The 14388-nt window shown below is 40.2% G+C and overlaps 3 protein-coding genes across 5 annotated transcripts; all 3 read right to left on the bottom strand.

Annotated features, from left to right (window-relative positions):
- Positions 1-102: 102 nt before the first annotated feature.
- LOC106294608 lies at positions 103-3625 on the bottom strand. Of its 2 annotated transcripts, XM_013730210.1 has the most exons (14): positions 3464-3580; positions 2784-3357; positions 2502-2714; positions 2212-2416; positions 2053-2128; positions 1800-1935; positions 1623-1727; positions 1407-1487; positions 1228-1317; positions 1032-1097; positions 900-956; positions 732-809; positions 549-596; positions 103-445 (listed from the first exon to the last, which is right to left on the bottom strand). In XM_013730210.1, exons 2-14 carry the CDS (start codon positions 3345-3347, stop codon positions 374-376), a joined length of 1791 nt encoding a protein of 596 aa, XP_013585664.1. In that variant the 5' UTR covers positions 3348-3357; positions 3464-3580; the 3' UTR covers positions 103-373. The 2 variants fall into 2 exon arrangements, 1 of the variants encoding a protein (XP_013585664.1); XR_001260882.1 differs by having other exon boundaries at positions 144-445; positions 732-956; positions 3462-3625.
- A 482-nt stretch (positions 3626-4107) lies between these two features.
- Positions 4108-11704, bottom strand: LOC106294606 (histone acetyltransferase HAC12-like). 2 transcript variants are annotated; one of them, XM_013730208.1, is made up of 17 exons: positions 11357-11704; positions 11107-11225; positions 10772-10886; positions 10338-10599; positions 10040-10249; positions 8624-9858; positions 8105-8401; positions 7734-8012; positions 7455-7583; positions 7162-7362; positions 6939-7081; positions 6541-6853; positions 6311-6450; positions 6048-6126; positions 5227-5619; positions 4871-5091; positions 4108-4697 (listed from the first exon to the last, which is right to left on the bottom strand). In XM_013730208.1, exons 2-17 carry the CDS (start codon positions 11151-11153, stop codon positions 4583-4585), a joined length of 4179 nt encoding a protein of 1392 aa, XP_013585662.1. In that variant the 5' UTR covers positions 11154-11225; positions 11357-11704; the 3' UTR covers positions 4108-4582. The 2 variants fall into 2 exon arrangements, with proteins under 2 accessions (XP_013585662.1, XP_013585661.1); XM_013730207.1 differs by having other exon boundaries at positions 11368-11704.
- A 500-nt stretch (positions 11705-12204) lies between these two features.
- On the bottom strand, positions 12205-14127 carry LOC106294607 (NADH dehydrogenase [ubiquinone] iron-sulfur protein 8-B, mitochondrial). Its single transcript, XM_013730209.1, has 8 exons — positions 13938-14127; positions 13464-13533; positions 13337-13390; positions 13176-13267; positions 12979-13092; positions 12820-12887; positions 12589-12700; positions 12205-12499 (listed from the first exon to the last, which is right to left on the bottom strand). Exons 1-8 carry the CDS (start codon positions 13989-13991, stop codon positions 12404-12406), a joined length of 660 nt encoding a protein of 219 aa, XP_013585663.1. The 5' UTR covers positions 13992-14127; the 3' UTR covers positions 12205-12403.
- Positions 14128-14388: the final 261 nt, after the last annotated feature.

The following is a 14388-nucleotide window of genomic DNA, read 5'->3' as shown; positions in this document are numbered from 1 at the left end:
TGGCCAAACCTTTGATGATCAGAGATGGGATACGACGGAATTATGAGACAATCTGAAGTAATGTCATGTTTGCTTATACTGTTATAACATGAGCGCTCTAACTGTATAAATTATTCATTTTTATAATGAGTGGGTGTGTAATATAGAAAAACAGACTTTCGCACCCTTTTCTTGTATTACACAAACTCAAAAGATGAATATAAGACAACAATGTCAGAGGGAGATAGATACCAAGGAAGAAGAGATTCTTGTCTGTACAGATTATACAAGTACACGTATGTATATTTGTAATGTATATCAGAGGTTGAGATGAATACAACAGCAGAAAAAGGATTCTTCCTTTTCATTTCTGGATTGCGAGGGAAACTTTGTATCATGTGTTCTTCTCAAGTACAGATAAAGCAGGAGTCAGATAGTTGTTCGCCTTGTCTGGCAAATGAGCCACCTGAAAGCAGCAATACATAGAGAGAGAGAGAAACAAGTAACTTTGCCAGATTATAATGTAAAAGTGGCAACTGTAAGTGTTCCTCTTATGGTTTATTCCTTACCAGCTCGTAGAGCTCTATTCCTTGCTCAGCCACGTATTCATGGCAAACCTGTATGTGAAAACAAAAGTATGTGAGATATCCACTGTTTCGATTTCTTTTGTTTACAGGTCATAGACTGATTTCTTCTTATGGGTCAATAGCTGAATCATATTTTCAGCTGCTTTTATGTAAACTGCAACTCACATCGAAGCTTTTGTTTCTCGCCGTTGAATCGTGCAGTGACTTGACACAAATATCAGCCACATCCGCGCAACTGATGCCCTGTAAAATGATAGATAAATTGCGCCATTTGGGAGTTGAGTGAGTTCACCGGGAGAGAGCGTAGTGACTTGTGTTGTGACTGAAACTAACCTGAGATATTCTGTTTCCCTGATCAAATATCAGAGCTCGTTGACCGCCTGGCTCCTCCTGTCTCAGAAAATTTGTAAGAATATAGTCAAATCCATAGATATATACATTGGCTAAAACTCAAAGAAGAGTTACCTTCAAGGGACCAGGACGAATAATGGTGTATCCTAGGCCTGATCTTCTCAATGAATCTTCACCAGCCTGACACATTTTAGCGGACAGTCAGACAAAGAGCAAGAGATGTGAAAACATAGCAGCCCTGAATATGGGTAGCCTCAAGACAGATCCAAGAGCTGTTGCAATGTGCGTTTCAGAAAAAAAGTAGACTGACCCTCTTAGCTTTTAGCACTTGCTCCCTTCTGTTGGGTTCTACTCCAGAACCAGTACATGAAACCAATATAAAGTCGGTTTCTTGACCCGCCTACAGATAAAAAAGCAGAAAGTTGATACTTCTCCTGTCTTCCAAGCGTTGAACTTCATCAAGAAGGATTAAGTTTGAGTACTACTTACAGGCAAAGCTTTGATGTACTCGAATACAAGGCTAAAGCTTCTTAGATCCTGTTGTGCACCAGCAACACCATCAACTGGTCTCTGAAAGAGATTAAAAAACCCCAACACATTGCTAAACTCACACACCAAGGAATGAAAGAAAGTATTTGGCTAATAATGATCTAACCGATCAAACCCCCAAAACAAGCGCTGAATCATCGAAAAGGGTAAGCAAACCTGTCTTTTAGGCTCAAAACGTATTGTCAATGTATGAACGAGAAACGGATCTAGCGGTGGATCTTCTGGATTAACCGGACGAAAAGCTGAAAATGGTACTCTTACCTGCTCAAAGAACCAAAGTTTTAGCCAGAGATAAATGAGGAAGAGAGCCAAGACACATGATGCTTTTCATACTCGACAAAATCCAGCTTTGGTAGTAATCCTAGCGAAATACAGTTTGCTCAGAGACATATCTGATGAAGGACCAGCTTCAAGGATTACAACGTAGGATCTTCCGTTCCCACCAACAGAAAGAACTAAGCCTTCATACCTATTGATATAAAACAATAAGCACACAAAATAAGCTAATGCTTATCTATCCCCTTTCTCTACGTTTCTATGATCCAATCATTTCACAGAACAAGATGAGAGTAAGGACGGTCAATACCTGTCAAGAGTGGAACCTAGTGGAAGTGAGAGTTTCTTAGACAACTCAACATATCCTCCTCGGGTGAAAACATAACCTGCATTTGAAAACCCGGTTAAAACCACCGTACACCTCAAAAGAATTGCCTAACTCTCTCTCATAAGACTGAGTAGTGTGTACCTGAAAACTCAGCTCTCTCAGATTCGGTGAACTCGAACTTAGCATCCATCCCACCATCATATTTAGAAGCAGTTGTGTCCTGAAAGTAAGTCCCTTGACGAACTTCCCAACCGTCAAGCGCCTCAGCAGACTTGAACTTTGCAATCAAAAGCTTGCTTTTGCTGCTTTTACCAGCTCTCAGCTGCGCTAGTCTGTTATTGTAATCCTGGAAAGCACTCAAAACATATGAATGATTACTCTCTCTCTTGTCAACAAAACAAAACCAACTAACTGTTTAGTCATATATATACCTGAAAAGCCTTGGTGAGGTTATAAACACCCAAATGATCAACCCGGACGAGGTCAGCAGTGATAGTAGACCGAGCAGTGGCGCAATAGATGATCTTGCTGCAGCTTTCCACCGCAAACTTAAGCGTTGACGGTTCGCCCACGTCACCGACCACAATATCTACCGATCTTGGCAACATACTTATCACTTCCTCATCTGTTTTCCTCACCAACGCCTAAACACAGTAACATCCATTGAATAAAAAAAACAATCAGCATTTTATTTAAGAAATGTTAAATCGAACCTTGACGGTGTAGCCACGGAGCATGAGTTTACGGACGACGATACGGCCGATTCTGCTAGTGGCTCCAACGACTAAAACGGTGACGTTTTGAGCGCCGGGGACGGCGAACTCGCACATAGGCCCTTCTCTGATGAGAAGACTGTCGAGAGCATCCTGCTCATCGGGTCTCGTCGTCCTCGAAATCTGACCTAATCCGGAGAATTTCCGCCACACCTCGTCGAAGAGCTGCCTTGACCGCCGTCCCAAACCCACGGGATTCACATCGTCGAGCTTCAGCGGCGGCGGAGACGGAGACTGCGTCTGCGGGGGAGGAGGTGCGTCGAGTTTCTTCGCAGCCGTCTCTCCGCCTTCCTTTGTAGCTGTGGTGACGGGTCGGTTCCTGGGCTTCTTTTCGCGGCGGTTCTTGTCGGAGGATGAAGAAGATTGAGCTCTAGGGATTGCGATCTGGGACCGATCGTGGAAATCCCATCTGTGGATTCTGCTGAAACTGTTGCCAAAATTCGAACTTAGAAACCTCCTCGCATCAGTCGCCGCCATGTTACTCCCAACAATACCACCCACCATGTTTCAAACGCTGTTTCCACACCAACAATTCGAGCTCAAGGTTTCAATTTTCTCAAGCAAAAATATTATTTCAAATATTCTAAATATTTTGGATAATTATTTATATATATATACACTTGTTATATGAGTCTTTGCATGCTAGCCTGTCACTGAGAAGACGCTTCTTGGTCGAAATTGTAGACGGATAACGAAAGTGAGATTTTTCAGAAATATAAAAACAGTTCGAAGAATAAAAAATGGTTGGATCGGAGGATTTTGACATATCAGAAGGAGAGAGAGAGAGAGTGACGAGGAGAGAAGATGACCACATAATCTGCCTTGTATGTTTTTCGACAGTGATATGACTTGTGAGCCAATTAACAAGCCACGTACACTCTCGCTTTTCCTCTTCTTTTTATTTTCTATTAATAAATTTACTTTTCATAGATAATTTAATATTCCTTTTTTTTTCTATAATAACTTACTTTTCATGGATAATTTAACATTCTTTTTTTTTCTATAATAACTTACTTCTCATGAAAAATTTGATGGGCAATTCTCTCAAATAACATTTTTTAAATTTTTGTCACAAATAGTTCTAAAAAAAAAATAACTAAAATAACTTCTCTTTATTTTGAAATTTTTAATATTTATTTTTTATTTTTTTAAATTTGAAACTTTAAAAATAGCTATCATAAAGAATTTTTCTAATTTAATACCTAAGAAATAAAAATCCTTAGCATGTCGTGATAGCGATTACCTTGTTAAACCAAAACCTATTCCAATTAAGGATCTGAGAATGTTATTAACACAGTGAATTCAAAAATGTTAGAGACGTATCCATAATTCCATATACACTCTCTTCATCTTACTTGACTAGAAGAAGTTATGGTAAGCAAAAATAGAGAAGCTATAGTCATTGAATCACCAACCAGATCAAGCTACTGAACTGAACTAAAGAGTCTGGAACCTGATTTCTTCCTTTTTGAGACCTAACCAGAGCATAAGTGGGCACCCGAGAGCTTGTGCCCCAAGTTAATCACCACCATCATCATCACTCCATGGCTTGTGACAAAAAAATACTAATCTCTGTCAAACCGTTATTGGGGTTTGTATCCCTGCTTCTTACGAGTCTTCACTAGCTGGTAATATTCACTTCGTTGTCTTCTTCTTCTTCAAGTGGATTACCTTTCGGAAGGAAAATTAGATTTTCACTTTTGTTTATATCCTAAATCAAATAAATATATACAACTGAATCAACCGGAGGTCCCAGCGACTTCTGCGGCTCTCTGTCGCACCATCTCCATGACGGCTGCCCTGCGCCGTGATTCTGATCGCTGCTGTATCCTTCTCAGACGTTCCTTTAGCTCCCTGAATAGAGAGAGATTCACAATGATCAATACAAATTATACAAACCATTCCTTTTAAGAGCTTCACAGCAAAAAGACTCGGATAAAACAAAGGGTAACTAGTGAATGATCGAGATCCCACAGAGAAATTAATTGCAAAAGTGTTGGACAGGGATATAAGTTAAAAGAGATTACCCGCATCGAACTACATCGCAATTTGATTCATTGCAGGCCCGAGCGTGGCTTTGCAAGAGATGCACCATTTTCTTGCACCGATCACAGCCTCCTCCCACATGTATTTTGCAATGGACGGCATGTTGAAATAGCCTATTCACATAGCGGCAGTTGGGATATTGACAATCTTTAGCAAGACGGCATTGTATCGCATGCACCAGAAGATCGCGCATTATCGTGAACTGCAAAAATTAAACAATGAAAACGTTACTTCGGAGAAGTTTCGGGAGCTAAACAGCATATATCTACCTAATAAGCAGCCTAGAGCAAGAGAAGAAGGTGCAGCTTTTTCGAAAGGAGAGAATATCTTTAAATACCTGCAAGACTCGCAATTGCCTAGCTTCTTTATTCTGAGCATTCTGATCAGCTAGTGACGGATGATTTGTCAACTTGTGAGGATGATTAACACAGCCTTCTCTACTGTAACAAGCATTGCATACATCGTAGTCCGGGCAAACTTCACAACGCCAACCTTGACCACTTTCGATATCGAGGTGACATGCGTTACATGTTGCGACAAAAGCAGGAGCAGTTGGATTGTGCAAATGATAAAGCACCATCATTGAGGAATGTTTCGCCCGCCTCAGTGTATCATACTGATAATGGTTCCCCTGACAAAGACTCAGGAATGCTTGCCTCGTATCAAAAAATTCACTTTCAAGTATCGCATCTCTATCCGTGGTGTCTGCAGGAATATCGGTGATCTCAACCTACAAAATACACAAAAAATAAATAATCTCATGAAAATACAGAGACACATGAGACTAGACGAGAGAACCTCTTCTCAAATTCCAAAACTATCTGATACGAGCTTGCAACTATGTTTTTTTCTCGTAATAGGAGCTGTTGTTAACTCGACAAAAAACAAACAAACTAAAGACTAAACTAAGCAACCGTTTTAACCCTAGTGGCTCTTAGAGAATAAGGTTAATTGTCGGAACATGATATAGGAGACATTATAGTGTTTAAGTTAAACTAAACTAAAACCTAACCAAAAGTACTTTTATCCTTAACTAAGGATAAAATACACACCAAAACCTTAATACTACAATAAAGAAAGGAAATAGACACAACACTCAAGTTCTTTCGTCGACTGTATGTTAAACCGTAACGTGTATCACAAGTCAATGTAACTTACATGATACAGTGTATGTTGATTCTTTTGATTAACAGGATGCCTTTCTTTGCCCCATCGTTTCAGTTCAGCCTCATAGCACCTGAAAGGTTGAATATCGTATCAGAGATAGAACCACTCTATCATGTAAAACACACGCATGGGTTTAGCAATAAGTCTCTCTCTCTTCCAAGAAGATAAAAACAACATCTTCCAAGTTATACCAAATAAAGCGCGGGAAAGAGAAAAAAAGAATTAACTAGCAAAAGAGGCAGGACAATTCTTACCCGTCACATAACTGGAAGTCTTTGCACTGGCTGCAGACCCAACGATTTCCAGTTACCATCAGTGTACAGCAATGCGTGCAACAAGGCTGCAAGTGAACCATGATAAAATCCTCCTTCATGGGGCGAATGGTCTCACCAAGCTAAAAACGTACATAAATAATATTAACAAAAGAACCGAACTACTGAAACTGACATGCAAGAGAGGAAGGGTGCTAGAAAGAAACGATTACTTTATGCATTAGCAGCTGATCTATGGACATATTCCTAGACAGATCCGACTGGCCGGATCCTTTTAGAGCCCTTTTTGTAATGGGTTTCTTCAGAATTCCTTTCTTATTTCCCTTTCTACCATCATCTTCTTGACCCATTTGTTGTATGATATCCTCTGCTGCACCTGGCCAATAGTCACCATCGAAATACGGGAGCCTAGCTGCCGTAACCTTAGCTCTACATTCACCAATTTGCAAGAAAAAATGGTCATATAGATTTGTAGTTCCCACTACAATCCCTTCCTTTGCAGCTTTTCTCAACATTGCTAAGTACCTGTACCAGGAGCAAATGGAGGATGTAAAAGATTTTTTCATACGAAAAATCTATGAAGAAAATTACCAAATGCAATTGGACTGACCACCCCCGTAGTTTATCAGACTTTGGCGTTTTCTGAATTTCTGGATGGCAATATAGGATATAGTCATCACCCTTCAGTGGTGGACAAGCCCATATATAGCAGCTTGTGAAACCACGCATTTTGCAGTAATCCAGGTAACCAATCTGAAAAAACATCAATGCATACCCTTGAATTCTCCATGCAATGTAAAGACACACAAGTCTTGGTTAAAACCAGGACTTACTAGGATTTCTTGGTATACAAAAGTGCGCAGAGCCTCTCCATAAGCACATTTAATCGCAGGTCTAAAGTACTTCACAGAATCCAGATACGAGAGAAACACACGGCGATGATTAGGAGATGAACATTCGGATCCAAATTCTTGGACATACATCCCGAACAAGCAAACTTCTACACCTTCAATCTTCTGGAATAATAGAACCACCTGGCAAAATAAAATTTATTGCTTGAAGAACAGTATCATGAAAATGTGAACGTGAAGTAAATACAACAGTGGTGTGCGTGAATCATTCTTACCTTGGACTTGTATGGAAATTCTGTGGGGAAATTATCCTCCCTAAAAATTTCAAGAAATCGAGATTTGACTTCCAGCTTCTTGTCAACGGATAGAACAACTCTAACAACAAGGGATTCAGCAGTAGGAATCTGTCAGTGGGAGAAAAAAAAGGAAAAAAAATGGGTGACCAAGACTTCAATCCATCGTTTCCAGAGAAGCACAATTTAATTGAAGATAAGACTCAGAGATGCAAAAGCACATGAAACCTTAAACCTTGTACAAGTCAACCGCGAGATTACCTCATCACAAATTTTTCCTTGAGCCCTGGCTCTCTCAGTCCTTTCCTGCTCCAGCCTTTGAAACAACCGCTGCTCTATATGGTCACTGAGAATCGTTTTTGGCAGGTCTTTCGCTCCAAGAACAGCGCTTTGAAGCAAAGGCTTTCTCTCATTGTGCTCTACCTCAAGTATATAGCAATTTGGGCAGGTGTACTCAGCTTGCCCCCCATCATTCCTTCTCCCATTAAATAGAGCACATATTTGATGCTGCCAGGCCTCACATTTATCACACTGGACCCACTGCAAAAAATATGTAACGCAATAAAAAAACTAAGAAAACCTACAAGGTGAGAGGAACATGACTATAAAAATTTACCGAGTGGATAGCTTACCCATTCTTCAGTCTCTTCATCGTTTGTCTTTTTCTCGAGTCTTGCCTTTGGCATCGAAGTCCCTTCAGCGAGTATAGTGTCTCCTCGGGATCCATTATAACAGGGAATACAAAAGTAATGCCGATGTTCACCAGATACAACTGTATAGTACATCGCATTTCTTTTGATACGAGCACCACAAGGAGTACAATAAATCGGTGGTGGCTCGAACGTAAGCTTCTCCACCGCACATAACTGGCAGGAATTCTCATTCATCGAATTCTCCATGGCCTGATTCTTTTCTGCATTGACTTTATTCTGTGGACAAATAGAAATTATATGACAAGTTATTCATCAGCGAGCACATACTTTCAGATAATGTGGAGAGAACTGTTTAACGGAGCATCTCAGTTGCGCTCTTAAAAATTCATCCTGAACAAATAACAACTGTATAACCAATGCCACGAAGAGTAAACAAAGAAAAATCTAAGAATAAAACTTGCTTTTCTCTAAACTTTCGAAGTAAAGAAAGTTGCACACCTGGCCAATCCACTGACGAAGACCACGAATATGTTCTCTCACTTGTTCGGGAGTGAAAAATTCAGTCAAAGAAACACCCTTTATCTTTGGGTTTCCAGATTTTGATGCAACAACATCAGCAGACTCCACCAGAACTTCTTTCTTCGTCTCTTGCTCCATTTTTATGTTTTCTTGCTTTGGCGAGGCACCACATAGATCATGTTGGCCTGGTTCACTGACAGACCTAGGCTTGGGATCATTTTCAAAAGCTTCATGCTTTTTCTCTTTGATGCCGAATCCAGCTTGAACAGAAATATCAGAAATTTCTTCTATCACTTCCACGTTCTCCGACTTCAATACCGCATGTGCATCGCTGTGCCTATGATCCTTTCTTTCAGCATCCTGCGACAATTCTGTTTCTGTTTTTGAAACAATGGAGCTTTTACAACTTTCAGTCTCAGAGACCACTGGTTGAAAAGACGGCTCCACTTTCAACCGTTTTGATGAAGCTTGCAAATTATCTAAAGTGTCAGCACAGCCAGGGGCACTAGAAACAGCTCCAGCAGTAGCGCATAGTGAATCATTTGATACTACATCTCTGTTCACCGCGATCACTGAACTTCTTTTGTTTTGTAAACGGGCCTGGAGACGCGCATTAGCTTGTTGCTGATTGTAGGTTCTTCTCACTGGTACACAGAGGCGGCACCGAATATCCTTGCAGGTTTTAAAGTGGATAATCAATGACTTTGTGATACCACAACGCGAATACAAACACCGAGGTTTTACACAACTGTCCATGTGACTCCATAGTTTCTGAACAGTAACGCAATTTCGCTCTGTGCACTTCCCTACTGGCGGTTTGCAGGACCGTGCATGAAGTAGAAACAAGAGCCATCTCTGTTGAAGTGCAATAGAATTTTGCAGACTATGGGATTCGGATATGGTAGAAGTGTGATTTTGATCAATAACAGACCCTTCGGTCAAATTATTAGGTTGAGCTTCATCTATTCCGGTACTTCTTCGACGGAAATCCTCCTGAACCTTCTGTTCACTTGACATACCATTAGAAATTTGAGTGTTTTCCTGAGACTGGGAAGGCCATTGACCCCGTGGACTGGGTTCTAATTCTACTCCAACAGCAAGATTTCTAAAACTGTTCTTAGGATCAGAACCTATATTCTGAGGGCGTAACATTTGCTGAATCTGTCGGATTCCTAATCCAAAGGTGTCAGGATTTGTTGTTCTATAACCTTCCCCTGAAATATGAAATAACATGCTTTAGATATTACTAGTAGTCAATCACAAGCGCCATACCCCAGGAAAGAAACATACATTATACATATGAAATCAGATTATCAAGACCAAAAAAGGAGAAAATTACCCAGCTTTCCTGACAGGGATGTTATACAAGGATTACGGTAAATTTTTAAGAATTACCTGTGTCTACACTTTTTTCGTTCACTCCAACACCATCATTTACAGAGTCACCAGAAAATCCATCACTGTTGTTATTAGTACCATTGTTAGCGAACCCAGGCGTAGGAATCATCTGGGCAGTACTTGTTTGAGAACCCAAGGATGCCAGGTTCCCTCCGGAACCAAGAGAAAAGTTTCTCGATGAACGTTGGTATCCAGTAGAGACATTGCCTGTAAACAAATTGCTAAGGTGTCAGGGACACATGAGATGAAAAGTTCCAGGAAAAGGATCTATGAGCATTTTAACGGGAAAAAAAACCTTCATGCATGCCCCCAGCAGCTAGAAGGTTTCCAGTGTTCACAGCTGTACTTGTGCTGTTGTTGTGTCCAGCTACTGTAGCATCAGCAGAGGATGTAACCATCGAACTAGGATTACCCGCTGCGTGTGATAATCCTGGAGTAGGTATCATCGCTCCAACCGAAGACGAATCAGCAAGTAGCTGATTGTAGTTACTCATGTATCTGCTTTTCATTAGGCCCATAATCCGAGACTCAAGGGTTGACCGGTTCACGTAATCCTCCTGTAGTATAAGTTGGAACGTATCACAAACGAAAACAAATATTCCAAGTAAGTCAATAAGCTGGATCTAGATGTCAAAAAAGCATCACCAAATCTTGTTGGAATTTCACAAGTAAACCGAATCCAAAACGCTAACTACCAACATTAGACACGAGAGATATATTTTGAGATACCTTTGAGTTAGCCATCTTATACAGCCCCTCCTCCAAGCGTCTAGCAATCTCCATAAACTTTGCCTTTGACGCAGCATCAACAGGAGATTGTTGCCGTTGCAGTACAATGTTAAAGCTGGAAGATCAAGGAGGTTCAGATAACATCAATAAACACTAAAATATCAGGTCACAAGCAACAAAGAAGATATACAGTAATGCAGGCAAGAAAGTAATCAGTTCGATCATTCCCATCACAGATTGAGAAAACAGTAACTCAATCCACTACAAGCAATATAAGATGAAGTAAACAAACATAGACATGGTACAGTGGAAAGACACAAAGGGTGAAGACTTACACAAAGTTTTGCATGTACTGCCGGAGTTTCAAGTTATCATGGTCCATAGGACCAACGGTGTTACGTGAAGGCCCTCCACCAGCACCAGCACCAGCACCAGATGAAGCAACAACTAAGTTCTGCATTTGCGAGTTCCCATTAGTCTACAGTTGAACTAGAATGATAAGACTAGAGATGATCAAAGCATTGCAAAGGCCAACATTAAACCAAAGATACATTCCCCCACAATTATTTAAAAAAATAATAATACCTCAATCCAACCTCGAAACAAAGAAGCAAAACTCTTTTCTCTCGAAAGGTCACGGAAACAAAATCGTTACGAGTGATTACGATGATCGAGTGTCAGTAGAACAGAGGCAATAGACTCGGTGATGATCGAGAGAACCTCACTCGCACAAAGCCAGGAAGATAAAATTAGGATCCAACGAGCAAGAACGAGACTACAAACCCTAGAGGCGGCGAAACAAGAAGAATATAAAACCGAATGATCGACAATTTTCGAAAGATCGGAGAGGTTTCCGCCGGGGTCGGAGTTCTTCCAAGATTTTTTAGGGCGATTTTGGGGATTTTCTTCTTCTTTTTCTCCTTTTTCCTTTTTTGGGGGTTTTTTCGTTTTTTTTATTTTGGAAGTAGTAATTACTAATTAGTAGTACGCAAAAAGACACATTATATAAACATTTACCTTAATTAATGGTTTCTTTCAAATCTGATTTAACCTGTGCAAATTTACTTGTGCCAATTAGCACTATCTTTGTCCATTGTCCTGCTTTCGATTTTAAAACCCAACCACGGCACGTACATTAGCTTGCTGCTCAAGGCAGGTCGTGCCTGTGGCCCTCCTTGCAGTTTTTTTTTAATAATTGCTAATCAATGCGCTTTGTGGGAGGACGACTACGAACAATACACGGTTCAACACACACTGTTCATGTTGACTCCATAAAGTAACGCAATTTCGGTATGGGAATGGCGGTTTGCAGGTCCGTGCATGAAACAGAAACAAAGAGTCATCTCTTCTGATGTTTGGACGTTGTGGCTTGCTTCTGTTTTTTCTTTTGTTTGGATATTTAACATTTTGGCTACACTAGACTAGAGAGAGAGTAACAAACAACTCCATGAAACTATAATTTTATGGTCCAACTTAAACCGGAAACAAAACCAAACCCAGTTTTCACATGAGTATGGACTTACAATCAGAGAAATACAGCAAAAGCCAGTAAGAGTGCAAAAGCTGAAGCATTTTATTTTAAACCAAAACATTTTCTGAATAAATTAGGCAACAGACCTTTAAATTTTTTGTTCAGCGGTAGAGGCTCTCCGACTTCAGATTCTCGGCAATCTCTGTCTCCCACCGATCTCCATTCTCAAGAAGTTTCTCTTTGTCATACAGAAGCTCCTGCAGCGTTTTAGTAAAAAGAAGAATCAGATACACATCTTAACTTTAGGATCATGTACAAATGGTATGTATCTCTATCTAGTGCCTACCTCGTGAGTCTCGGTTGCAAACTCAAAGTTGGGTCCTTCGACGATTGCATCAACAGGGCAAGCTTCTTGGCAAAAACCACAGTAGATGCATTTTGTCATGTCGATATCATACCTGTGTACAGCTTCAAACCATCACTACACTTGCACTATGAAATGTACATAACCCGAGAGACGAGATGGTGTCTAGAAGAAAGCATATGGTTAATGAATGGGAGCTTATTAAGTGGAGACCTGGTGGTTCTGCGGCTTCCATCTTCCCTCTCCTCTGCTTCTATGGTGATTGCTTGAGCTGGACATACCTGATGAAAGGAAGAAAAAAAACAGTATCCCTCAAATTTCAGGTGAATTGTGATGCTATGGTACAAGTAACGTAGACTTTTAAAAACTTACAGCTTCACAGAGTTTGCAAGCAATGCAGCGTTCTTCCCCAGTTGGATACCTTCTAAGAGCGTGCTCACCACGGAAGCGAGGGCTCAATGGACCCTTTTCAAAAGGATAATTGATCTGCATACAGGAATAAAACTTACAGAATTCACAATATGTTTCTTTCAACCTAATTACTCAAGTCTGAGAAGACTGTCACTCACAGTAACTTTTGGATCAAAGAAGTACTTGAGAGTCAGCGACAAACCCCGGACCATTTCAGTGAGAAATAGGGTGTTCATGCTCCGCTCAAAGACTGTAAAATTAAGAACCGTCAATACTCATAGAAAGGGGTAGAAAAGTGTGTGTGGATCAAATAGCTTACCAGTGCTCCAGTCCTTGGAGATCTCCTTAGCAAGTTGCTCAGCTTCTTCATCATCTGCAAGTTATAAAGGCAAACCATTAGTCTAATCATATATGCCTGAAACAAGAGAAGAAATATATATATATACCTTTATTAGTGCCATACGATATAGCACGGGATTGTAGCGCAGAGAGATGAGGTCCCTGCCCTGAAAAAACCTATAATCAAAGACAAGGCAAACGTTAAAAACAAGAAGAATCTCATCAGTCATCATAACCCAGCAGAAGAAGCTAAAGAACGTAAAAGTTTAACTATAACAAGGTTGCTCTCAGTTAAAGGCAATGTATTTGCAGAGATTGAGCTAAAATATTATCCATTCTACCTTAAAGGAAGAGTAACGACATATACAATAATAAAGCCTCGTGATTATAATCAACAATAACAATAAACTAAATCCCTAAAATCTGTAGCCAGTTTCAATTGGTGTTAAATTAAAAAATTCCAAATTCCAAATTCCACCAAGCTACAGACCAAAAGATGCAGACTGGAATGGATAGCAACACTAAGGACATAAAGTGAAAAAGAAAAAAAAAAAAAAAAAAAAAAGACAAAAGATTCTTACGAGATGTCGGGCGCGGAGAGCATTGAGCGACCTGCGAGCTAGCAATGAAGCCATTGATGGAGCTCCAAATATCAAATTTAGGTCTTTCACTGGTATTACACGATGATACACACACAAATAAACCCGAGAAGAGAAAGTTCGATCTCTCTCACAAGTCACAAGGACAAGGGCATGGACACGAAGAAGACAACAAAACTCGGATCAGATGTCCATTTACAAATTTACCCTTGTTGTTAATTAGGTCATAACCGGGGAAAATCAACCTTACATCAAACCGGATTTATTTTATCTGGTATGACTAGGGATGTTAACTACAGGGTTAGGGCTCAGCCTTCTGTTGTTTATTATAAGTCCAACTCTATTTTAACCCAACCCTATTTTAACCATATTATAATCAAGGGTTAGGGCTGGTACCAGGGTTAGCTCATTTAATTGAAAAAAATATTTCATT

The sequence above is a fragment of the Brassica oleracea genome, chromosome C5, assembly GCF_000695525.1.
Source record: "Brassica oleracea var. oleracea cultivar TO1000 chromosome C5, BOL, whole genome shotgun sequence".
NCBI lineage: Eukaryota > Viridiplantae > Streptophyta > Magnoliopsida > Brassicales > Brassicaceae > Brassica > Brassica oleracea.
This window is presented reverse-complemented; position numbering and strand designations above follow the sequence as displayed.